Source organism: Erythrolamprus reginae, chromosome 1 (assembly GCF_031021105.1).
Source record: "Erythrolamprus reginae isolate rEryReg1 chromosome 1, rEryReg1.hap1, whole genome shotgun sequence".
Taxonomy (NCBI): Eukaryota; Metazoa; Chordata; class Lepidosauria; order Squamata; family Dipsadidae; genus Erythrolamprus; species Erythrolamprus reginae.
The window spans coordinates 109030967-109058303 of NC_091950.1; the positions used below are offsets into that span (position 1 = coordinate 109030967).

The window sequence follows — 27337 nt, forward strand, 5'->3', positions numbered from 1 at the left end:
TTTCAAAACTTCACGCGCCCTTCCGTTTCAGCCGCAGAATCCTGAGTCACTTAAGCCGCGCCAAAGCCGCTTCATCCCGGCGCTTCCTCTGAGCCAGGCCTCCCTTAGACGGAAAGTGATCCAAAGGTCGGGGGAAGTCAGCCATTCCCTCACATACACACACACCATTGCGGGACGTACAAGCTTTGCGCACATCCGCCAAAGGCTTGCAAAAAGCTCCCTTTCCAGCCTTCTCGGCTCTGGAAAGCTTACTTAAACTCGGGAGCTGGCAAGGATGACGCGTGTTCGAGACCCCCCCACTCCCGCCTCTCTTCGCGGCGCAGATGCCCGCCCTTTTTGCCCTCAAAAGGAAGAAAGGTTTAAACGGGGGGGGGGGGGGGGGGGAGGAGGGATAAATCTCCGGAAAGGTAATGGGGAGAGGGTGGGTTTTTTAAAGCCTTTGCCAGCCTTAGCTATTTATAACGGGCCTTCAAATCGAGAAGACCGTGGGAGAAAGGAAAATGACCACTTTAATCAATGTGACACGGGTGCTCACGAGGACGTCTCAGAGATTGGAAGGAAGAAAAGAGGGTCGTGTTGTTTCCTTTTACAAGAATTTGCAGAATGTATTGTTTCTGAACTTAGATGGAACAGACCCCCCCCCAAAGTTGGATGAAAATAGAAAAGAATATTTCAGTGATAAGGATCATCATGATGGTCCCCCCCCCAACCTATATTTATGAAACCCTCTCTTTAGTTTAATTTGCAGCAGGAATATATGGGTGGGCTTGGGCTTTCTGGCTATAAATTAAAAGGGCAGCGTGACAGGAAGGGCTAACTAAATTCGTGCTGATGTCCCCTTACCTAGGAAAATAAATTCTGCTTTATTTTTAAATGAAGCCTCCAAGCAGTTCTGTGAATGATCAGTCAGCAATAAGTCCCATTTCTACTGAATGGAGCGTCTTCCTAACTAAATGTGCAGAGGCTTGCAAATACAAAGTTAACGTCCTTGCTTGACTGTGTAAATAAAAAAAAAGACTATGCCCTTGGGGGAAAGAAAACATTTTGCAATTGGTTTCTACTTCGGTAGTTCATTCGTATCTTCTTTTGGATTATTGGGGTCTCTGGAATTAATTTCGGTTAATCCAAAACCCATCAGAGAGCCTTGTGCACTTTAAAAGCTAGCTGTTCAGCTTTTATGGGATCACGAGCCACTTCATCGGAAGCCTTGTAAAGACAAGAATTGTTCACGAAAACCAATGTCATTAGTTTGCGATTCTTTTTTTAAAAAAATAAATAAGATGCGTTACTTATTTGGTCATTACGTTAGGAATTTAGAACAAGGGCAACAAACAAACAACGGATTCCAATGCCTGAGCTGAAGAAAAAACAACAACTAACTAAATTCCTTGCCATTGAAAAGGATGACCAGGTATTAAAAACTCATGGTTTAGACTTTATGAATCTGCATCTTACAGAATGAGACAACACAACACATTTTTTCCTCTTTATAAATGACGATCCTTCCAACAAAATTTGTCTTTTAGACCGGTGACTTGTCACGTGTCACGTTTTGTTTAACTCCAGTACAAAGGAATTGCTCTACCTTGGCGCTGAGCAAGGAAGGATCTCTGGGCTATGCCACCATCCCCCACCATTCTGAGGGTTACAATTCCAGTCAGGCTCAAAACTATGAAATATTCTTATTTTGAAATAATAAGCCACACAATTCTTTACTTTCCTGGTTTTATTGGTTGTTCTTGTGAGTCAGCTAGCATTATTTTCCATAGGATAAATGACTTCTATGAACAAACAAATAAATATAAAACCAATGTAGAATATATTTAATGCATGATAGTTTTAGATTAGATTAGATTTATTGGATTTATATGCCGCCCCTCTCTGCAGACTCGGGGCGGCTCACAACAATACTTATTTTTAAAAATATTGTTTTATTTTTGCTACATCCTACCCAGAATCACTAGCTGTGAGATGGGAGCCTGTATAAATTGGATGGGTGGATGGGTAGACAGACGGACAGATACAGTAAGCTCAATAGGATATATTTTAGAAAAGTTTGCAAAAGTCCACATTCCAACACTCCCTTACAAGGATACGGGTTATGCCCTTTCCTCCCGAAATAATTTCTAACTTAGTGAATTAACTTAGTTTAACTTGGTGGACATTCAGTTTTTTTAAAAAAAAGACAGCTATGTTTTAAAACAAGATAAAAGGGTGTCGCTCTTACCTACCTCCATAGTGTTTAATATAGATATTCACTTGTACATTTTTAAAGCTAGAAATGTTATTTCACGATCTTCTTATCCTTAAGTACCTCCTAAGTAGGTCTTACTCTGTTAATGCAAGGTAGGTTTCAAAGGAAATATGAACTAGGAGAATAGTTTTGAAATACCCACTCCCATTAGTGGAAATGGGTGCTAGATGAGGTGAATCTAAATGCTTCGTTATACTACAATTTTGTAATTATTTCATAAAGTAGCCTTTGTGATTGAGGAGTTACAATGAGTATTCATAAAGCAAACTCCCTCCTTGAATCTCATATAAAGAGGTAGCAAAATATAAAGTCCACGAGTTGTCTAAGGAGCTACGGTCTTCTGGTAAATAGGCTTGTTGGAGGTTCTCAAAAATTATCCCATCACATTTCTCTCATTGTCTAAAAAGCACCTGTAAATCTAAAACGTGCTTGATTGGTAAAAATACATATCTGCATTTTTAAAATACACCGATACTAGTATTCACAAAAGGTACACACGAATAATACACAAAGACACATGTACATTTCAAAGATTGACTCTTGTTCCATTGAAATCAACAGGATCACCCTACTGAAATCAACTAGGGCTGGATCAAGCTCGTAGTTCTAGTTCCTAAGCCAACCATTTGTTGATGCATATATTGCACAGAAATTACAATCAAAGTTCGTGCTGCTGTTAATCGCAATTTCCTAATGGATAGCCCATTTTAAGGACATTTTAGGGATCTCCTAGGATCTACAGCATCTGTCCTAGGTTATCAAATGTGAGTGTCACGCAGAGGCTACAGTTGCTTTATTTGCTGTTACTGCCCGATTTACTTACACATATTTACAACTTATGAGTCCATGAAGAAATCTTGCTTAAAGATATTGCACGGAGTATGCAGGCTGGGCATTCCAAATTTTTAGTCCCAACTCAATTTGAGGGATTGCATTGGGGAAGGTTGGTCATGCGGCTTCCTAATGCCACTTAACAAATTCAACCCCAACATAACGTTTTAACTTTTTAATGGAGTAAGCCAATACTAGTTTGCTCTTTTAAAGAAAGGATTTAGGGTTTCAGTCTTTGAAAATATTCACTCAGCAGCGTGTGTCCGCCCAGATAAATATTTTGCCTAACATCTCTATGTACTAAAAATAATCTCGACGAAAATTAATATTTATCTGGGCATGCAGTGAATTTTGTCTATGGTGTTGGGTCTCCCGCTGCATTTTTGGCGGAGAAAGGTCCAGAAAGGGAGGAGGGGACCTTTTCTTTTCACTTCCCAGAAGAATCGTGACATTAAATTAAAATGCCGCTGCTGACAGATGAAAGGCAAGGAAAGGCGACGAACCGGGTCTTTCGGAGGGGCGGTAGAGGAGCTACTGACTGGAGGCGGGAGCGGTGCGTTAACGAGGGAGAAGACTTCTATCGCCCCTGTTTGCTCGTTGGGTGCAATAGGACGTGTTTCTCACATGTTCTTTTTCTAATTAACCACACACGCGCGCACACGGCTTTCGCTGGGCTTGGCTTAGCAAAGTCTCACCCCCTCCTTCCCCCTGAGTCACACCAAGCACGCCATCCCAACTGCTGTCTGACTGACAGCTAGCTTGCGCGCTTGTGCCCGTCGCCGCTTTAAAAATTCGAATCCGTGGGTAATGATTTATCAAACTCTGATTATCAAAAAAATGTCATAGGAAGGGCACCTTGCTATGCACTGACGCAAACCCAGTCTTTCTCACGGAGCTATAGAAAGCTTTGCTCTTAACGGAGCAAAATTCACTCTACCATTTCACCCCAGCTGCAGTCTTTTGCCTCTGCAAGACTTTGTCCGATGCTATTGTAAATATGGTAAGTGGGTTTTATTTTTCAATCCTTCTTTTCTTTCTTCGGGTTGGGAGAAAACGGTATTTTACTTGTAATCATGCCGAGGGTTCTGTATTGTTGCGGGTTAAAAGTACAGTAGTTAGAAATTAAGGTTTAGTAAAAATGTACCAACCGGGAATCAGACTGTAATGCTATGGGCACTGTCCAGGGTCCTGAAAAACCTAATTCCTCTGAAGATGTTCTTGTTAAGCAGATGCGCCGTTTGGTGCCTGCTACTTTCTGGATCTGCGTTTGCTGAGTGTGAGTTTCTTTGGAGGGAGGGGTCAATTATAAAAGTGGAAAGAATATGAATTCTGCCTTTACTGAAGAAAAATTCTGCTTTTCAGAAGAAAAACACACTCTCTACAGCAAAAATGTTTCTGAGGAAAATGTTATAGAACTACAATGATTTATGTGTGGACCAGAATTGTCTACTAGGGTAGAAAATCAAAGCACAGATTGGAGAATGTGGCCCACTTTTATAATTCTGCCTATGCAATCTTATTTTTACCCAGCTTGAGGTTCTCAGAATACCTACTGAGAAACCAATCCCATTAAATTTACGATCTGTTTGGAGTAAGGGGATGTGGGAAAATGTAATTCAGGATTTTTATGCTTTTCATGCTCCTCCCCCATCGGTATAAGTATGTTGGGGTTGGAGGGAAACAAGGTTGGGAATATTTAGAAATGAGTATTATTGAATTTTTCTATACGTGGTAAGATGCATATAGGGTAGTTCGTCTTTATCTCCCCCGCCCCCTCTCCAGCTCAAAGCTAGTCTGCACTGCTGAAGACAGAAAGGAAATGAGGCGTAAAATTAAAGACATTTTTTCCCTACAATGGGGCAAGGAGAGGGGAGCGTCTTTCAGTCGTGACGAGAAAATAAAAAAGGTTTGCGAGGAGAGAGAGCTGGGGGCGATGGTGTTTCCTACGCCGGAAATGTGGGGCTGAAGGGGAAGAAACGATTTTAGGTTAGGGTGTGAAATGGAATCTGCCGCTGCGTCTCCCTGATGCCTTAAGCAGCGCAACCTTGGTACGAATTTTTAACGTTCAAGAAACCTTCTTCGAGCAACAGAGCCGACGGAGGGCAGCCGCTTGTTTCTTCTCTCTTAATTGTCACTCTGCTCTTGCAGGATTACGCCCATCCCAAGGAAATGAGCGAACAGCTGGTCCACAGCCCTGAGGTGGTCGCACCTGGGCCACTGGAGAGGGCAGGGATCCACCGAAACAGTCCCGAAACCGAGCAGCCGAAGAACTTCCAGCCCCAAGTCCCCCCTCAGCTGGCTAAAGTGGGCGCAGCTCTCTCAGGCGACATCCACCCTTTGCCCCTCGACGAAGGGCAACCCCAGGAGACCGAGCGCACCGAAGTTGGGATCGGCAAAGTCGCCTCGGCACAAGGCAACCCCCCAGCCGGCAAAGACCCCCTCGATCTTTGCACGCTGAAGAATGCCCCCTTGCACCCAGGGAACGCCGCCGCGCCAGCTAACATTGCCCCCTGCAAAATCGCGCCCTTGCAGAGCGCCGTTGGGCCGGCTAATCAAAATCTTGGTAAGAGTCTGGCGGAGCTAAACAATACCAAGGTCGGCTGGGTGAACATGAGCCAGAGCACCGTGGTGTTGGGTACAGATGGAATCGCATCTGTTCTGCCTGGCACCGTCACTGAGGTGAGTTGGTCCTCCCATCCCATGTACTGGGCTCTGTCTCTTTCAGAATGTAGGCAGGGGGCTCCTTAACTCACGGAAGGACCCTGGCGCCACAAAAGTCAACTCCACCGGCATCCTTAAACCATTGACACCAGCTGGCCCCTTAATTCCAGAAGTGGTTGGCTAGCATTATTGCCAAACAGTCCCGGGGTCTGGGACTTAGGGGATGTGTAGGTCAATAATTCCCAGTTCGGGATAGGCCCGTTTAAAACAATTCAAACTTTGAGATAGCCGAGGAACGACCCTGAAAAAGAAAATCAAGGCTAGATTCTTGCAGGAAGGGAAAAGGCAGCAGGCGCTACTGTAAAATCTTCAACTGGTAATCCGTCAAAGGCGTTTCGGGAGGTGTATTTTATGCTTCTAATAGCCAGATAAACTAGATTGGGAGGAAATGACCGATTCAAAGTCACCCTGTAGGGTTGGGTTCAAGGTTAACTTGGACACTAAGAGCTCCGGCTTCATGCTGCGTGCGAAGCTATCGAGTGAGTTGCTAGAGTTGGCTTAAAATAAGTGCCAGCCCAGTACTTTGGGAACAAGGGATTGTAGAGTAGAGTCTTCAGGGAAATTAACTCCAAAGAAGTATTTGCTGAGCCGCCTTCCGTGTTCCAGGATTGCGCTGCTTTTGCATGGAAGGCTGCCGGTAAAACCAAACGAGAGAGGGGTCGGGCAGATCACCTTTGGGGATTTTGCTTGTCTGTCGGTCTGCCCGGCTCCCGATCGGAGCACAATCGTGGGGGGTGGGAACCAACAACCCAACCAAAGAGCCTACGGGCCCAACCCGCCTCCTGAAGCCCCAGTGGGCCAGGCTGGGCGATCAATCACTTCAGTCCAGGCAGTTTAATCGTTACTCCAAGTCAGTCAGCGCTCAAAGCCCCGGCGCTCTGCGGCGGGTTGTAGAAATAGAGCTCCGGGCCGCCACTGCTGAGCACCTGATCCCTTGGCTGAGCAGCGGCCTCTCGGGAGTTCCAGCGCTTTAAGGAAGCAAAGCGCTCCGGACTCGCGTTCTGCTCAAGCCTTCTTGGGGTTGGAACCTCCTCAAATTGGCTGGGAGTGATGGAGGTTGTAGTCCGATCTCTTCGGAGAGCGCTGCGCTTAAGAAAACGAAAGTCTCCATTCCCTCCAAAGGACTCCTACTTCTGGTCTTTGCACAAAACTGGTCCTGGGGATTTTCTCCTTCCGGCCTTCGAAACCAAGTTAAGTGGAAAGGCAATAAGTGTTGAAGAATTGGGGAGGGCTAGTGTTTAGGGGCGGATTTGCTTTTGGAAGGGCACAAAGATAGCGTTCCTAGAAGTTCATCACTTCAAAGTGGAACTCGTCCCCGGCCCGACTACGGTTATGTAGTATTAGTGGACAAATCGGGACGTGGAGAAGTCCTCAAGATAGGGTTTAAAAAGGCTCAGAAGGAATTGGATAGATCAAACTTTTTCTCCAGGAAGACTATTTTCTTTCAAACAATTATCTTGGAAGATGAACCGTGATCCTCTTCCCTGGCTTCCGTTTAATCTTCCGCTGCTTATTCTTCTCCTCAACCCACTGAGAAATATCTACCGTGGTTGTTTTCTCATTTTAAGAGATCTTGGCAAACGAGGCAGTTTCTCCGTCGCTCATTCTGGTTTTCATCGAATTGAAATATGCCCTTCAGTTAATAGAGGTTACTGATTTAACCTCTGGGATGAAGTTATAAGATCAAACACATCGTTCTAGGAAAAAATAATAATAATAAACGGTTCTCCCTTAACTCCCAAGAACCTGAACTAAGAGGATTCAGTATAAGAGTGGGTGGGTTTGGGATTAAAAAGGATTGTCCACATTCGTTGAATTAGGAGGATCTCTCTGGGTTATACCATATTTAACAACTACGGGGAGCCAGCAGGCAAAGTGCTTTGCTTGGAAGTCAATGGGCTGAATTCCTGCAGGGTCGTCATCCCCCAATATAGGTTGCAACTTCAACCCCCTGCTGCCTATCGAAAGCACCCTGGGAAAATTGCCAACCTATTCTTCCATGCCCTCCCACCCTTCTGTAGTTTACAGTGTTATTTTTTTTTTTTGAGAATCCAATCTGCCCGATTCCTGACCCTCGCTGTCAGCAGGATTTATGTTTCAGAGCCAGCTTCTCTTGAAGTGTACAGCAGATATGATCGAATTCACCCTTTCTTGATTTACTTAAACGGGAGGACGAACCATTGGCCCTTGTGCACAGGTTTCTAAAAAAAACAGAAGCCGAGCAGACGCTTTGGAAAAATTATGCCAAGAATCCCACCAACCTATTTGCAGTTTTACATACCCTGTGGTGGCAGGGGAGTTGGTTAAAAGAACGTTTGTGTGTGTGTGTGTGTGTGTGTGTGTGCGTGTGTGTGCCCATTCAGTTCTATGCTGTTCTTTTTTCAAAAGCAGGACTCTTGTGGAGATATCAAACTGAGACTGTGCTGGTTAGAGGGATTAAAAACCTATAACCAGATATTTTTTTTAGAAAAAAATACTCTGAAACATCCATGTGCTGTTTGACACTCTGCATTACCTTGCCAGAATCTTTAATTCTTTGAACATGACTAAACCATGATTTATACTCTAGTCTCCTTAATTTTCGTGAAAGGGATTACAGCCAAACCCAAATCTTCAGAATGCTTGGCTTCACTCCATTCCAACAGATTTATATTCGGGTCATTTGTCCCAATGCACTACTAGTTGATCCGTTTTTTATAATCCAGTGAGTTGTTCCAAATTAAACAGTTGGGTTGGTTCAATCCAAATTGGAGGCTAGTCAGTTGTGTGAACTCACGGAGCCAGAAGAGGTTTATGTGTATCATTTGATAAGGCAAAGTACACCTTCAGATTTCAGAAAGTTGTTTCTTGAGTCAATGTATTACTGTTGTTATTATTTTCTCTCTGCAGCAGGAGGACGATGAAGGAGATGAAAATAAAGCCCGGGGCAATTGGTCTAGCAAGCTGGACTTCATCCTCTCCATGGTGGGTTATGCAGTAGGGCTGGGCAATGTCTGGAGGTTCCCGTACCTGGCCTTTAAGAATGGGGGAGGTATGGATTTTCCACTCTTTTTACCTCGTGCACCTCAGAAACCCAATGAACTTAAACTGGTGGGAGCTTGAATCCAAACTCATCCGTTCCACTGATTTGGGGGGTGGGGGGAGGGATTGGGTTAGCAAATGAATAGGAAAGGTTGGGAAGGTGGATGGGGAGAGGAAAAAAAAGAGACTGCTCATTTCACCTATAGAAATTTATAGCGTCATTCAACAAAGGGACAATATTTCAGCAATGAAGAAGGGCTTCTAGTCCCACAAAGATGATTGGATGACACTATAGAGGTAGGTAAAACTCAAGGAAACTCCTGGTGAGGTCAGGACATGCTTGGAATTCCCAGCAGTTGTTTCAACAAAGCCGACTCAACAGCCAAAATCCACTCAGTGCTGGCACCCAGCCAAGCAGGTGGGGCTACAATAACCTTAGAGAGGAAGACTCACAAAAATTGTCTCCCTCTGAGTGTTGCTTTGCAACCAAGGCAGTCAGTAGACCCATGTCTTTCCATTATAGTTAGCAATAGCAATAGCATTTAGATTTATATACCACTTCATAGTGTTTTTACAACCCTCTTTAAGCGATTTATAGAATCAGCAAATTGTCCCCAACAATCTGGGTCCTCATTTTACCTACCTCGGAAGAATGGAAAGCTCAGTTAACCTTGAGCCAGTGGTGAGATTTGAACTGCTAGCAGTTAGCTGAAGTAGCCTGCAGTGCTGCACTCTAACCACTGCGCCACCCCGGCTCTTATTATAACCACCACGTACCAATTGATTTTAAAATACAAATATTTGCAGTTAAAATCACTAAAAAGCAGATTAGAATGCTGTTTGGCATCCTATGGTATAATCAGAATTGCTGAAGAGTGAGCCCCAGGAGGAGAATAATGTTCTTGGAAGGTTTTTTCAGTACAAAAGCGGAGCTTCTCATTCACATCAAACATTACAAATGTGAAAGAATCAACTGGACACGGCATATAAATGTATCATCTTTCTTACCAGGGGCGTGTGTGAAAGATTAGTGTAATTCTAATTCAAGTAACCTGTTCAGAACTATTGGTAACAAACTGTACAAGGAGACAAAAACAGATTATAAGGACTTCTCATGCCCTTTGGACATGAGAAGTTGATGGTGGATCCATCCATCCCCAATAGATCCCCAATACACACAAATTCTCTCTCTCTCTCTCTCTCTCTCTCTCTCTCACTCACTCACTCACTCACTCACTCACTCACTCACTCACTCACACACTCATTCACACACACGATTTTTTGTGGAGTCACCCTGGTATATGAGGAGCATATAGCTTCCCTTTTGCCTCTCAGTCCCACTAGGAGCCATATCCCAAGGCAGAAAAACTTTTTACAGCCGACAACTATAATCTAAGTGTAATGTATTTTTGCTGAGAATGAAAAGTAGTTTCCCTTCCTTTTCATTATTAGCAAATATATATTTACACACACACACACACACGTATGTACGTATTTATATGTGTGTGTATACACACGCACGGACGGACGTATACAGTGAAGGGTTACCAAAACTTTTACTACCACACTGTGGGCGTGGCTTATGCAGGAGAGAACAGAAATGCTTTAAGCGAAGAAGGAACCAGTGTAAATTTTATGAGTTTTAACAAATAGGAGTAGAACTGCTGAAAACTGTGGGTTAGAATGGCTATTTTTAGTCTAAAAACCATACTGTATTTATTTATGTAAACATGCTGTCCATTCCCTTTACAAATCACACCTTCCCTCGGATCCAGAAAACTCTTGGTTACCATTCTAGAGGTTGCCTGACTTTTTGCAACCCAGATCTGATAGCCCTATATCAATGCCAGCGCTACAACTTAATTACTTGCTAAGCAATGCATGCTGTAATAAAATTAGTTTTCTCTTGATAAAATTACAGTCTTAAATAGTTTTGGAATATGAACTCAGAAGTTTCAGATTTACTTGAAAGCAAATAATATACTTTCCCTGCAAAATATTGGCTTGTTTCTCCGCCCCGCCCCCCCCCCCGCGTCCCGTTTTCTACCGAAAAAAAAAAAAAAGATAAATAGGATACATAGGCTAACTTCCATGGGAAAAAATGCTGAATTGTAAAATTTTGCACATATTTAGCAAGGAATACATTCCACCGAACGCATGAGCATATATACAAAGGCTGACAGTGTAGTTATTCTGCTTTACAACGTCCAGTCATTATTAAAGGGGTCAGGCTTTATTTCTGTTAAGAAGAGAGCAACTGAGAAAGTGAAAATAAATGCGGTGTATCTGGGCGGTTGAACCTGAAAACCTACCTCCAGGTGCTGAATATGGAACGGATTTCTAACGGACTCAGGAGCCTACGAGCACAGTGCATACTTCGCTGCCCTTTCAATTCAAGGCTGAGCTTAGCTCACCTAATTTGCAAAAACCGCCGAATGACCACAAACGTGCAAACTTTTCGTTGATCTTCCTTAACTGCTGCTTGGATTCGAAGGTTCGAAGCCCGATTCTCAGAGTACAGCCTCGAAACAAATCGGCTGTTTTGGGCGTGGGGAAAGCGAGATCCCCCCTCCCCCCCAAAAAACTCTGCCTAATCCAGGGGTTGGCTCTTCTATGACTTGTGCACTTCAACTCCCAGAATTCCTGAGCCAATCATGCTAGCTTAGGAATTCTGGGAGTTGAAGTCCACTTGTCATAGGAAAGCCAACTATAGCCTAATCCATAAGGCTAAAGCGTGGTTTGCTCTTTTGAATCGTCCCAGCAGTGCGGTTGGCTTTAAGAACCGAACTGTGAGTGTCTGTAGAGATTCTCAATAATCCAGGTTGAGCCAAAGGTGCTTTTTCAGGAGGCAACTGGACTTCTTTGGTTTTTCTTTAAAGAAAATAAATATGAATCAAACATACTGCTAAAAAAAAAAAAAAGGAGCATTTAAACAACACAATATAACTCCAAGTAAATCAAACTACTGTGAAATCAAACTGTCCGCTTAGGAAGCAACACTGATTGACAATCAATTTCATTTTGTTGCCAACACATTCAACTTTGTACAAACCAAAGTATTCAATGAGAATATTTCATTCATTCAGATCTAGGATGTGTTCTTTGAGTGTTCCCTTTATTTTTTTGAGCAGTGTATATTGATATGCAAGGGATATAAGTCGTTCCATTCCCTACTATCCCGTCAGAGCTGAAGTAGCTTCTTGGCTGAGAAACGAAACGCCTTCACAGAACAAACGAAGTCCAGTTGCCTCCTGCGAAAAGCACACCTTTGCGACAACTATGCGTGTGCAAAAAATCCGCGCATTGGACTGTAGAGCTGATCAAAGCCGCTGCGCGCTCTTGTCCCGCTGCATCACCCAGCCGGCAGCGCCGTGTCTCAGCGAGCCGGTCGTGTTTCAAAATGCGATTAAAGGGCTCCCCCCACCCCCTTGGGCTTCTCTTTGTTGTTGCTTTTAAAAAAAAAACTGCCTAAACCGGGTTTTCTGCCGTCGCACTCCAGGTAGCTCCGAAGGCGCAGTTGTAGGTGATGATGAGGAAAATGATTAGCCCTAATTGAATTAGCCGCGCCACCTGCAGCAAGGCCGGCGGCCATGGCAGCAACCCACGTCTTCCTTGTTGAACGCAGAGCCGGAAATACTGTATACAGTGTACAGTATATATTCACAGGGATGGCTTCCCAACTATTATCCCCCTTGTAAGATCTGTTGAATAAGATAGCACACGACCTTCTCTGCCACTCCCCCCCAATCCGCTTTGCCCCCTTCCCCCGGAGTATTTCGTCTCTCTGTCTGTCTAGCTCAATGTTTCCCAACCTTGGCAACTTGAAGAAATTTGCACTTCAACTCCCAGAATTCCCCAGCCAGCATTCGCTGGCTGGGGAATTCTGGGAGTTGAAGTGCAAATTTCTTCAAGTTGCCAAGTTGGGAAACACTGGTCTAGCTATCATCTATGCTCTCTCTCTCTCTCTCTCTCTCATCTATCTATCTATCTATCTATCTATCTATCTATCTATCTATCTATCTATCCATCATCCATCCATTTATTTTATCTATCCATTATCTCTCCCTCCCTCTATCAATCCATCTTATCTATCTTATCTATTGATCTAATTTATCTGGGGAGGGGGGAGATGGATTGGGACGAGTGGCCAATTTAGAGAAGGTCGTATGGAGAAGGGGGTACTTGTTGGGAAGTCATCCCTGTGAATCCCAAAGATGCTTTACATTTACTTTTTTCATTAAAAAGTTGCAACTGGCCTTTCTTCTCTTTTTTTGCTTCTCACTCAAGAAGCTTCTTCAAAGAAAAACAAGAAGACTCTTGGGGTGTGGGTGTGGGGTAGGGAAAGGACCTTTGGGACAACCTGGATGGCTGAGAATCTCCAGAGACATCCCTGTGAAGTTTTTCCTAAGCATGCCCCACAGCTATGCTGTCTGGTGAATTCTTGGAGTTGAAGTCCTGACAAGTTTGAAGACCTCTGCTTTATATGTTTGGGGTCTTCAACTATTTAGTTAGCGAATGAAGCTTATTTGTGATAGAGGAAAAGATGCTCTGAATTAGATTGAGTGACACATCCATATCCACATCCTTGGTAAGGGAACTGAAATGGTTGGCTACTGCCTCACCTGGGATTTTTTTTGGGGGGAGGAGGGACTTCGCCATCTAGCTCAGTGTTTCTCAACCTTGGCAGCTTTGAAGATGTCTGGGCTTCAACTCCATGTTCAAGTTGCCAATGTTGAGAAGCCCTGAGCTAGCTTACAGACCTGAAATCCCTTGGTGGTCTACCATCCAAGTACCTTGCTTTGTTTGGAGTTTAGATGCAGTTGACCACCAGTTGCTTCTCTGTGATGTTCAGTAAGTTGCCAATGTGTCTAGCCATTCCTGAAGGTTGTCATTCTTGGCTATAAATCCAGGAAAATCTAATGGTTAAACATCAGGCTAGAAACGGAGACCGTGAATGGTAGTCCTGCCTTAGACATGAAAGCTGGCTGGGCATCTTTGAACCAGTCACTTATTTTCAGTCCAACTTGCCTCATAGGGCTGTTTTTATGGGGCAACTAGGAAGAGGGAGAACTATTAGATATGTTTTGCCACCATATATAATAAAGGAATTGAAGATTTTTAAAAGAAAATAATTTTCTTTTAGAATGGAGTTAATTTCATGACTGGCTTTCAGCTACCTGAAATTAGTAAACTTTGACCCAGTAATACGGATATATCAGGGTATATTGACGTGCCCATTTCCCCCTTGATTGTACACCGCTCAAAAAAATAAAGGGAACACTTAAAAAACAGAATATAACTTCAAGTAAACCAAACTTCTGTGAAATCAAACTTAGGAAGCAACACTAATTGACAATCAATTTCACATTCTGTTGTGCAAATGGAATAATTGTGCAAATGAAATATTCAATGAGAATATTTCATTCATTCAGATCTAAGATGTGTTATTTGAGTGTTCCCTTTATTTTATTTTTTGAGCAGTATATAATCTCAGTTTATCTTATGCCAGAACCAGCCTACATCTTAGTCTTATGCTGATCATTCATATTCCAGGAAAATAATCAGATTATTTTCCAACATTAAGACATGGTGCATAAACACTCCTCCCCCCCCCGATCATGTGATGAATCTGTCTGAATCCTCTGGAAAGTATACAGAAATAAATGCTATAAGCCAGTCCATATTTTCAAAATTAGGGTACCAAGTAGAAGAAACAGACCGAGTTATGCTAATAACATACTAAAGAGAGACCCTTTGTATTTCTCAATTCAGTTATAAATATGGACTGGTTTAATCTGACTGATAATAGGATAATATTGTTCTCTGCGCATTAATGCTGTAGAATGGTGCTGCCCTATAGGGGGCAGAATGGTGCATAATGTTTGTCCCATTTGTTACTTTGCCCCATCTATACAGGCTGAATATTCTGCCTTGATTAAAGGTTAAGTCAGCCTGGAGAAAAATAAAACTTACATTGTGGATAAAAAAAAGAAGAAACTGTGGATCATATGTTATGTTAATCCATAAATAATGTATCAGATTAACATATTGAGCAAACCTAACCACTGTAGTTTGTAAACTTTGTTTTGTTTAGCGACAGGGTGTGTATTAGACATTGAGTTGCAAGCTGGTTTACTACCTTTTGGTCTAATATTTATGGAATCAACATATGCATTTAATTTTTCTGGGATAATGCAATATGTAAAACTCTCAACTGAATTAATTGAAGAAAAAAATGAATAAATTAGCTATGCATAAGCATGTTATTTAAAGCCAGTTATTAATACAATCCAGATTCAATGCTATTTAAGGTAAACCTATTAAATTGTAGAATATAGATCAATGATGGCCAGATTAAACTCCATTGATGCCTGTTGTTGTGTTTTAGATCAAATATACAATCCATTTATGTCCTACAACAACTGGGCAGAAATGTAAATTTCTAAGATAGGCTTCCTCAACTTGGCATCTAAATCGGGTTGTAATTCCACACAGCTCCCAGGTCCTGATTTGGCAAAAAATATTAAAGATGAAATATCTTTATTCCATAAAATTTCATGAAACTAAGTAGATAAAAATGTAAAGCAGCAACAAGAAAGGAGGATTGGTTACTTTCTGTGTTTCTATGTTTCTGTGTGTTTAAGGTTTCTCCCACTTGTTTCTTTTTCTTTTTAACCTATTTAGGTGCATTTCTTATTCCCTATTTGACAATGTTAGCTCTGGCTGGAATTCCTATCTTTTTATTGGAAGTTTCTCTGGGTCAATTTGCTAGTCAGGGACCTGTATCTGTCTGGAAAGCCATCCCTGCCTTACAAGGTAAGCTATTGGAACGGATTGCTTCTTGCACTTGTCAGAAATTTTCACTATTAGGAAATTGTGGATTAACTTCAGCTTAATCAAGGGTTAGGACATGATTTTGACCTGTGGGTGGCGCTGTGAGAGAGCGGTGGCTGATGCTTTGCAGTCTTATTTTGACCTTGAATGGACCTTGCCTTGACTGATGTGGTAATAATGCAGCACTTCTCCTGCTTTAGTGAACCTTCACTGCATTCCACAGCAGGGGAGTGTAGCTGCAGCATTCTGATTGAATCCAACACATGTGATACTGCAGTACAGTACTTTCCGTACTTAAAAAAAAAACAACCCATGCAAACCATGTGCATCATATTTATATAGGGAGGATGCACAGCAAGATGCAAGGATGTATGATTTGATGCATTAAAGAATTGATTGCAATATGCTCATTCTGGTTTAATTAACCTGATAAACCATTATACTGGTATGTGAACAAGGGCAATTTGGTGCAAGCTAGAATCAAATATTTATTTATTTTATTTATTTAATTGGATTGTATTTACTTGGATTGTATTTACTTTGAGTGTAATTCAGTCGGTCAGCTTGTGCTTAGAAATAAAATAGAACTGGACTGCATATTAATTGTCTCCTATAAAAAGACTCAAAAATAATGTACTCAGTTGTCAAAATACAGTGAGTTGCATAGGATTAGTTAATTTCCTCATTATGTTTTGGTCCCAAGAATGTAAAATGAAATGGTATCTTCTTTCCCCCCCAGGTTGTGGCATTGCAATGCTGATTATCTCTGTCCTAATAGCCATATATTATAATATTATATTGTGCTATACACTTTTCTACCTTTTTGCATCCTTTGTACCTGTGTTACCTTGGGCTTCCTGTAACAATCTGTGGAATACACCTGATTGTAGAGATAAAAACAGACTTTTATTAGGTAAGTTGGGGCACACTCTTCTTTTATATTTTTAAAGCTCACATTCTTGTTGTGCTACTGGTCTATACTATACCTGTAATAAGCTAATACAACTAATACAACTTATTGTCACAAAATCATCATTTAATATACAACATGACTCAAATTAAAATGACAACATGTTTTATGGGTCTTTAATGTCCTCAGAAGGCCACTGATGGGATTAATTGTATATTCCTTGGGTGAGAATGTTACAAAGAAAACTCACAGAACAGTGCTTGGCAGTCTAAGATAACTCTGTTATAACAACGACAATAAATATTGCCTTATTGTGGTGATTCTTCAAATAATTCATTCCAAGTAAAGAATCCATCAGATTTAATCATCCTAATGAAGTGTGTGTGTGTGTGTGTGTATTTAAAAGCACATACTCTTTCAAAACAGCTGGAAAAGAATTGCCTAACTAAGGATTAATACACTATTAATAGAAAAACTATTTTCAAATAGTGATCTATTGCATATACAAATGGAATGTATCTTCATGAAGATTTACTGAGTTGTTGTATGTATGCTCAGGAACAGAAACGCAAAAGGAAAAATGACTTTAGTAAATCATTATGAGAAAAGTTGAATTTGAAAGGTGTAATAAATATGTTTTTAAAATAAAAATGAACCAATACTATGTCAATCTATATTTTAATTTAACTTTAAAAAAAGTTCCATCAGTTATTTTTCCCTGCAAAAGGTTCTTCTTTTTTTTAACCCTGCTGTTCTGTTTAAGAAAAGTAACAAATCTTCTGTTCCCGGGTCACCCTGACCCGGACCGAAAACTCTTCATTTGCAGTGCTTATGTTTGGTCTTTTTGAAAGCTTTTTTCACTTGGAAAGTAGTCTGAACATTTCTGCACACAATGATATGAAAATTGAAATGAAAAAAGTAAATCTTATTGGTTTATTTTGCGGATATAATGCACGCCCCCCCCATTTTTGTGAAATTTTTTTCAATTTATGGATAGTTTTGCTTGCAAAATGCATTCTATTTTACTAAAGTTGGTATGGGATTGGTAGCTTGAACATTTCTGAACATAATGATATGAAAATTGAACTTGAAAAATTGATGCATATTGGTTTATTTTGTTGATGAAATGCATGCCCCCCCGTTTTTTTTAAATAGTCTTCACTTTATGGATAGTTTTGCTAGCAAAATACATTCTATTTTACTAAAGTTTGTGTGGGATTGGTAGCTTGAACATTTCTGAACATAATGATATGAAAATTGAACTGGAAAAATTGATGCATATTGGTTTATTTTGCACATAAATGTATGCCTCCCCCCGTGTTCAATTATTTCAATTTATATAAAAATTATGCTGTTAATTTCAAACTTACATACTTTTTTTTAGTAAAATGGATTTGTTTCATAAAATTAGTCCTCTGGCTACAATGTGGTTGATTTTCAAAAGGATATTCCAAATATTTCTAGACAAATATGTATAAACAGTGACAATAATGGCACATAGCAAGGCCGGGGGTGGGGGGTGGCCTTTTTGTGGCAAAAATAAACCAATAAGAACCATTTTTTCAGTTCATTTATATTTTTCTTATATTCAGAAATGTTCAATTTAGTATATCAAACCTTTTGGGGGGAAATTCCTTAGGGATTTGTAGCCTTAAAAAAATAGAAATTGACACGAAATTAAAAAAGGATGGGGGGGGAGGGGCTTTTTGATCAAAATAAAAATATAAGTCTCAATTTTTCCAGTTCAATTTTCATATCATTATGTTCATAAATGTTCAAACTAGTTTTCCAGTTGAAAAAGTTTTCAAAAAGATCAAATTCAAGTACCTAAAAAAATTATTTTTGGTCCGGTCATATACGAACAGAAACAGACTCGAAGTTATGATTTTTTTTTGCCCAGAAAACAATTAGCCACCACCCCAAAAATATTTTTTGATGATCAGCATTGTTAAATTGAGTAAATGAATGCCTAAGATTTTAAAGAATATTTCGGATTTGGAGGATAAAAAAATAAAAAGTGAAAATGGTTGCAAGCAGCCGAGGGGGGGGGGAGGCCTTATTTCTGATATTAAAAAACCAATAAGAATCATTTTTTTCAGTTCCTTTATATTTTTCTTATATTCAGAAATGTTCAAGCTACCAATCCCACACCAACTTTAGTAAAATAGAATGCATTTTGCAAGCAAAACTATCCATAAATTGAAAAAAAAATCACAAAAACGGGGGGGGCGTGCATTATATCCGCAAAATAAACCAATAAGATTTACTTTTTTCATTTCAATTTTCATATCATTGTGTGCAGAAATGTTCAGACTACTTTCCAAGTGAAAAAAGTTTTCAAATTGACCAAACATAAGCACTTCAAATGAAGAGTTTTCGGTCCGGGTCGTATGTGACCCGAACAGAAGATTTGTAACTTTTTTTGCCCAGCAAAAACTAAGCCCCCCACCCCCCAAAAAAAATTCTCATAGAGAGAACCCCTGAAGTGATGGATAGTCATGAAATTTCAAGTTTCAGATATGCAGGGAAAATTTTTTACAGGGACTCAAACTTGGCTTCGGGTCACATACGACCCGAACAGAACAGCAGGGTTTAGCGCACTCTTAGGAGACCTCAGAATTTATTTTATTTTTTTAGTTTATTGTTCTTGCAGCAAGATGCTAAAGGGCATTTTTCCTATTTCTAAATGGTTTTTTAAATTTTGTTTATGTATTTATAGCATTTGGCCCCAACATTTGGTAATTTATAGTGTTATCCATGCTTTCTGCTATATTGTCCATGAGCCATTAAAATAAATACAAATGTCCATATTAGGTATGAATGCTGATTGAGAGATTCTTGACCAGTCACACTCTCTCAGCCCAATCCACCTCATAAAGTGGTTGTTATGGAGAAAATAGGAGGAGGAAGGAGTGTTCTCTGATATGTTCTCTGTTTTGAGTTATTTATTTATTTCCAATGATAAAGGTAGGGGGGGATTAAAAAAAATCTTTAAAAAAATCAGGCCCCATGAAAATTGGCTGAAATTTTCCTCAGAGATTCAGTCAAAAGTAATTAATTTCTATCAAACGAAATGAGAAAATTTGAAATATAGCAACAATATAGGAAGAGAAAGAACCCTTTTGACTGGCAACTTTAGCTAGAGATTTGAGTTGGAGTAAACAGCAGTTCTTCACAAAAGTGTCCAGTTAGTATCATTTTGGTCAATCAGTACCATTTCCTACCTATTATTGACTGATCAATGACTTCCCTTACATATTATCTTCCTAATATATTTTTAATAGATACCCCAGAACTCTGAGCTATATTTACAGTAAGCGTGTTCTGTCTGGGTTTTCCCAGACCTCAACACCAACTGAAAAAACAGCCAGACACTCTGGTAAAAGCCAAAAGTATTTTATAGCTGGAAAAAATAAGCACAAAGGAAAACCTGTCTTCACAACAGACAGGCTATAATACGTTACAGCAGGGTCCTGATGTCCAGTCAATACCACAAGCTTCTTGCTGGCACACCCCCCCAAGGTTTCAATAGTCCAAGGCACAAACCAGGATTGTAAGCCACCAAAGTTCACAGACAGGTCTCACGAATCTCCAAGATAAAACTCCACAAGCCAGGAAGGGTGGGTCCGCCTTTTATCCTTTCCCAAGAGCACCACACCCAAACCCAGCTGTGACCTCTAATGCTGGAAATACTTAGCCAATTAAGTCCGTCTCTGATTAGCTCTCCTTTGTCGCATATCTATGATGTCTTGAGCATTTTCCCCTAAGGAATCCAGGCTGCTTGCTGGGGAGAGCTCCCCCTGGTGGGACTCTGGCTGTCCTTCTTCTTCAGCCTGGGATTCCTCTTCCTCGTCAGTCTGCACCTCCTGTTCCTCAGCCTCTCCCTCTGAGCTGGAAACCGACAGAAAGTCAGCCATTCCCGGAGGGGTCCCAGACTGAACCACAACAAAGCGTTACATAATTTATTAAGGTTTTATATGCAAGTCTGTTTCATGTAATGGTTAAAGGACTCAGGCTAGAAATGGGAAGACTCCCTAGTCCCATGATGGCGAACCTATGTCACACATGCCACGGAGCCCTATCTGTCGGCATGCAAGACGTTGTCCTAGCTCAGCTCCAGTGGGCATGTACATGCCAGCCAGCTGATTTTCAGTTCGCACGGAGGCTCTGGGAGGGCGTTTTCACCTTCCCCAGGCTCCAAGACTTCCAGGCGGCAGGGGTGGGCATTTTCGCACTCTCCAGGTACCATGGAAGTCTGTGGTGCCTTGGAAGGGTGAAAAATGGGCCTACCGGGCCCACTGGAAGTTGGGAAATGAGGGGGTAGAGGGTCCTGTGTGTATGCATGGGGGGGCCAAAGCAGTGGGGAGTCATTGAATTATGGGTGTGGGCAGCAGGCAGGATGGGGTGGAACACAGTTCCACCGGCAGAAATGAAGATGCATGCACAGCTCCAGTTGATCTGCGGCTATCACTTCCTGAATTACTGGTCTCGGCTCACCTCGGCTCTCCTTTCCCCCCCTGCTGCTGCTGCTACATCTGTGCTCCTTGCTTTTTTCCTCTTTCTTCCTTCCTGGTCTCAGATGAGCTTCTCTCTCTTCTGCCCCGCTCCCCTCCAGCCCCACATGGCCATTTCCCACCTGAGGTGCAAGCAGAAGGCATGGATAGAAATGGCGCTGGCAGCATTTATGCTTCTGGCAGCACCCATTCGCCTAGCAACCCAGCCTGAGGTGGGGGGCAACCCAGAAATGAGAGTGCGGGAAACACGAAGCAAATTGTCATCCCAGCGAGCGACATTGGTAAGGTTGTAAGTCAAAGACTTAACAGTTCGCTTGAACGATGATGATCGTTCAAGGCACTCTGACCTGATCCGATGGCAGGCAAGTCACTCCTACCAAGTCACATGACCATTAAGCCACACCCACAAAATAAGCCACACCAACAGTGTGTAAGTAAAAATTTTGGCTGCCCATTACTGGGTGTGGGCCAGTATCAGGTCCCTACCGGAATGGGAGGGATACCGGTGGCAGAAATGGAGCTGTGTGTGCAGCTTCAGGTGCCCGGCGGATGTGCGCATGCATTTGAACAAGATTTGGCTTCTTCACATGCGCAGGAGTCATATTCTTATGAGAGGATGCATGCGTGTATAAATGTTCAGCAATTTTGGGCGATTTCTTACTTCTGCGCATGCGCAGGAGCAAAAATAAATTGCCAAAATCTTGCGCACCTCATGTCTTTTCATGGGATTTGCTTCCTGCGCATGCACAGAAGCCAAATCTCGCTCCGACATGCCTGCGTGTGCACCAGACGCACCCGCACACCTGTCGGTCACCCAAAGCTGTGCACACATCAGCACTGGTAGTGGTTGGAACCCCCACCTGGTGGTACTCAAGGAAAAAAAAGGTTCTAGTCCTGCTCTAGTCTTTCCTTAGGCACAAAACCAGATGGGTGACTTTGGCCCAGTTATTTTCTCAAAGATCTAGGAAGGATGTAACGGCAAACCACTTCTGAAAAATTTTGACAAGAAAACTGCAGGGATATGTCCAGGCAGTCTGGGAGGAATGAACATGACTAAATGGAAGGAGGAAAAAAATCACTACATGATTGAATGGAAAGACAAAAAAAGTGGTAGAATTACTTAAAGCATCCTATAAATTTGCTTTGTTAATTTTTGAAAAGTTCAAAAAAGGAGGAAAATACCAGCGTTTGCCCAGTCTACAATTGTACAAATTAGAAATCATATTAGATATGTAGTAGTTTAGTTTAGTTTAGTTTATTTAGATTTGTATGCCGCCCCTCTCCGAAGACTCAAGCACAATTCATTTCTGTAGCTCTGCTATTTTCCTAAACCATCCAACTAGAATGTCTTGTCTTATTCCTTAAAACAAGTTTGGTGCTATAAAAACAAACAACTTTATTGAATTCTTGGATATTTAAAATAGCTTATTTAAAAACTTGAAACATCTTCAATTTTCTGTTTCCATGCAAAGATTATTCTGTCTCCTGCTGCAAAATGGTTGCTCCCTCTGCTGACTTGAATTATTTAGTGCAGGCAAATTACCAACTCAAGAAAACTAAGCTGCATTTTTTTAAAAAACAAAAACAAAAGCCAGGTTTGCTGCAGTGCAGCAAAAATGACCTTATATGTCACTCTGAGATCTTTATGCTCATGCTCAGATATGGTCAAAATAAGACAAGTCAATCCATTTTACACATGTTCTGCTATATATATCCTGTACATGCTTTACTATTATGCACCTTTTAAGACTACTATCAAAGAGACAACTGTAACAATTTAATTGTGGAACAAATTTGTATAGCCACCCAACTCAAAAACAGGCATCTTAAAAAACTTTAAAATGCATTAAAAAAACAACCCCCTCTCCCACCCTTCATGGCAGCAACAACCACTTGATCAGTTCTATCCCTATTTCCCCAGGTCCACTGACAAAACTACATTTTAAAGTGATCCAGAAAAGCATTTTATTTATTTTATTTTAATTATTTTTATTTATTTGTCAAGTACATAATTATAGTATACAAAGAAATAACACTGTTTATTGGTACTAATAATAAGAGAAACTTAGGACAGGGATGTTAGGCATGCTGGTGCACTAATACCCCTTACTAAGCAGTAACAGTAGGAGCAGAGTAGGGGCCAGCCATACCTCAGGGGAGAATGATATTCCACAAAGAAAGGGCTACCACTGAAAAGGCCCTTTTTCATGGTCCCACCAGATGACAATATCTAATCAATGGAGCCCATAATATGGCTCCATATCCTGATGGACCAAATAGATGTAATAGGGGAGAGGTGATCCCACATAAAACTTGGTTATATAAATACAAATGCCTTGTGTGGAATATTATGGACACATTTACCAGTGACTAAAACCACATTACACTGAATGAGAAATTTTCCTGAGTAGATTATACATAGCACTCCATTGTTTTATAGCTTTTTGGTGACTGAGAACAAGTGCAATAATTTTAATGTGCTATTTAAATATATTACAAATGTGCATTCAACAGCATCTTCAATGAATGGATCTCAAATTTCAATTAATATAATTTTTGTGTTTTGGAAATTTGGTAGCATCAAATTTGTATTGGGTTGGAATTCTATCTCGATTTTAGATATTTTCTTAGTCCTCTTAGCCCTCAAAAGGAGGCAGGCTGGTTGCAATATAAATAAAAGTATGCTGCTTAGAAAGTAAGAAGCAACTATTTATTTGGGGAGATTATAACATGAGATATGTGGAATCAAATACAAAAACAGTTGCAATTAAAAAAAAGTATTTAACCCCTAAATAAATATAGGAAACTTTAAAAAAAGAAAAGAACCGTGGAAGGATAGCATACAACTATTCTCCCCTCTGCTGGTAGTTTGAGATATAACACCAAAAATTCTTTATATGTCATTTGCAAAAAAGTTTGAACTTTGTAATAGCAATTACATACCAGACTTTGAAAATGGTGGACATATTAATATCTGACTTCACAACAAAGACATAGCAGTTTTCGAGTTCTGTGCTTCTTTCATTGATAGTTTTTCTTAGTAATTTCCTAATAATTTTAACTAGTTGATAAATAGCATTTACTAAAAAACGTTAAATGTGCCAAGTTATGGTATTATATGGCTCACAAATATAACCGTTTTCATAATTTTGTTGATTGGAGCATTTTTGCAATTGCAATATTTCATGGCATGTAGTAAACTGACCTAAGCTGAATCAGAGATGGATTGTAAAATATGTTGCCACTGGTTCATGTATTTGCACGCATTTGCAACACTTCTGCGTATGCACAGAAGCATCCTGGGTGGGTGGGCGGAGCCTCCCACTGCTGGCGCTACCAGTTCTAAGGACTGGTCTGAACCAGGAGCAACTCACCGCTGAGTGCTGAATCTTCAATAATCTTCAATTATTAATATACAGGAGCTTTACTGCTGGAAAACAGAAAAAATGACTTTAAAAAACAGAAGGAAGAGAGCACGTCTGCCCCTGTATTATGCTTTTATAAAGATTCAGCTGTGCTGCCAAATATGGCTATGATTTATTTATAGTTAATAGGTTTTCATATGTTAAATTAAAGGCAAACTAAGAATATATGTATATTTTTTTTGAATATTGGTTATTCATATTATAAAGATTTTAATTGTTTACTTAAAGTTAATAGAGGACTTGTAGTTCATCAACTGTCTCTGTATTGAAGAAACACGAAGGTCACTTTTTGTATGAATTTATTTTATGTATATTTTGTTACCTTCTAAGTTTTCTTTTTTTACTCCCCCTTTTCCCTTTATGTTAATCTGTATTTTATTGCTTTTTTGAAACATAAGAAAATTATATTTATTTATTTTATTCATTAAATTTCTATGTCACTCAGCTGACTGATATAGCAACTCCAGATGGCTTTTAAAAAGGGGGTTAACTGTGCTGATTTAAATTAAAGTACATTTATTTAAAGCACTTTAATTTGTTTTCTGAAGTTGCTAATTTTTAATTATTTTTATGCAGACAAACAAACTACCGGTATATACAGTAAACTACCAAAAGTGCTTTTAGAGGTAGTTCAAAATATTAAGAGGGTTGTATGATCATGAGACTCTATTCAGAGGAAGCTTCCTCCCGGTTTGCACCAGTTCTATAGAACCAATAGCAAACTGCTGGTGAAGTCATGGAGTCAGTTCTTTTGGTCCCAGTCAATGGATGCCATTTTTCCTTCTGCACCTTTACATAATTCAAGTTTCTGGTACTGCGTATGCACCACCATCATATTTTTGGCTTTTTGGGGGGAATTTTTTGCAAATGTTTGGTACTGTGCATGCAATGCAGGAAGAATTGAACTAGCAGTGAGGTAAGCTAGGACCCATCCCTGATTCTATTTGTATACAAAAAGGTAGTCCTTGACTTACAACCAAATTGTTTAGCAACAATTTGAAATTGCAACAGAATTGAAAACAGTGAATTATGGTCATCATAGTTAGAACTGTCCCAACATTCCCACAGTTAGGTGATCAAAACTTAGGCACTTGGCAACTAACGTGTATCTCTATGATTGTTGTAGCATCCCCGGATCATGTATTGCCATTTACAACCTTCCCAGCCTGTTTCTGACAAGTTGTTGATTTGCTTAACAAGCATGTAATAGTAATACACTGTATAACTGCAGTGATTTGGCAAAAAATGAAAAAATTTGTAACTATTGGGTGGGACTCCCTTAACAATCTCCTTCCTTAGCAATGAAAATTTTGGTTCCAACTGTGATTTAAGTCAAGAACTACTTATAAACATGTGAAGTGAAATACATTTTCACTGTAAGGTGTAGTTTCTTAATTATGATTCCCCATCAGTCACTGAATATAATTTGGCCCAAAACATTAATCTTTCCATTTGTTTCTTTTGTTAGATTCCTGCATCATTGGTGACCACCCCAAGTTGCAAATAAAGAACTCTACTTCCTGTATGAGTGCCTATCCAAACTTGACAATGGTCAATTATACCAGCCATGTCAACAAGACGTTTGTCAGTGGCAGTGAAGAATATTTCAAGTAAGATTGTTTGATAAAAGTTTTATAATTTAAAAAAAGCTAAAGAAAATCTTTAGCATAAAAAACACTTGGTGGTAGATATTTTTATTTCTATATTTATATGTATTACATTTTTAAAACTATCTTGTATCAAGTTCTCATTTTAAGGATACGTTGGATTCCATAGTGGTCTTCCATTAGCAGTAAGTCAGGGGTGTCATTCAGGATTGCATCAAGGTTGTGTTTGACCCCAGGGAGCTGGAATGGGCGTGGCCAGTGTGGGCATGGCTAGCCTGACATCACTTTGTTGGGGACACTTGTAATGGCCCAAGCTCTATGTCAGTAAAAATGGGCTCCTGAGTATTCAGCTCCTGTCTCCTGAAACCCTCTTGCAGTGAAAATAGAGCTTGTTTTTGCTACCAGAGGATTGCAGGAAGCAGTCATGGCCAAAAAAGGAACTTGCGAGGATCGCGTGCACTCTGAGCTTCATTTTTGTTGGCAAAGGCACAGTTGTTTCCAGGGTGGCTAGATCTAAACACCCCATGGACTAAAAACCCCATGGGCTAGATCTAAACACCCCGTGGGCCGGATCCAGCCTGTAGGTCTTGAGTTTGACACCTTTGCGCTGAGCAATTAGCTGTTGAACATTGCTGATTATCCCACTTTTCTTTGCAATTTTCATAACTGATCCAAAAGATTGAAAACTTCTCCAGAGCAAATGTCAGAGAAGAAGGTAAAGAAAATTCCCCACTTATGTATTTATCAAATTGTATTTCACCTGACTCCCAACAATGCTTATGGAAATGGAAAATCATGCAGGTAACATTGGAGACAGGAGTAATCAATTGTTTTCTAAAAATATATACACTTCCCAATCAATATCTTAGATGGCCTAGACATTGGTATTTGGACATACTGTAGATCTTTTAAACATTTATATTTAACTGTGTTTTTAACCAATCCAGGTGAAATGGAAACAAATAATGGTGGTCCATATATGGTATGCCATATGCTGAATAAATAAACTCCCAATCAATAAAAGAAGTGAAAAGAAGATTGCAATATTGTCTATATGCTTTTCCCCTAATTTTGTTGTATGGGTTTTTTTTGTCTATCTAATGTCTGTTTATACCAATTAATATGATGCTTATATTTATACAAAGGTTATTAAATGATTGCATGTGTGTTGGCAAAAAAAAGTTATGGTTTTGGATTCAAAACATGTTTGGCATTCAGTG

At 40.4% G+C, this 27337-nt stretch overlaps 1 protein-coding gene across 1 annotated transcript in view; it reads left to right on the top strand.

Annotated features, from left to right (window-relative positions):
• Positions 1 to 5664: 5664 nt before the first annotated feature.
• The window catches only part of SLC6A5 (solute carrier family 6 member 5), a 77061-nt gene continuing 55388 nt past the window's right edge, over positions 5665 to 27337 (top strand). The window contains exons 1-5 of the mRNA XM_070735179.1: positions 5665 to 5764; positions 8696 to 8837; positions 15512 to 15643; positions 16401 to 16574; positions 25979 to 26120. Coding sequence (XP_070591280.1) covers positions 5696 to 5764; positions 8696 to 8837; positions 15512 to 15643; positions 16401 to 16574; positions 25979 to 26120 — 659 coding nt within the window. The 5' untranslated portion in view covers positions 5665 to 5695. The remainder of the gene's footprint in view (positions 5765 to 8695; positions 8838 to 15511; positions 15644 to 16400; positions 16575 to 25978; positions 26121 to 27337) is intronic.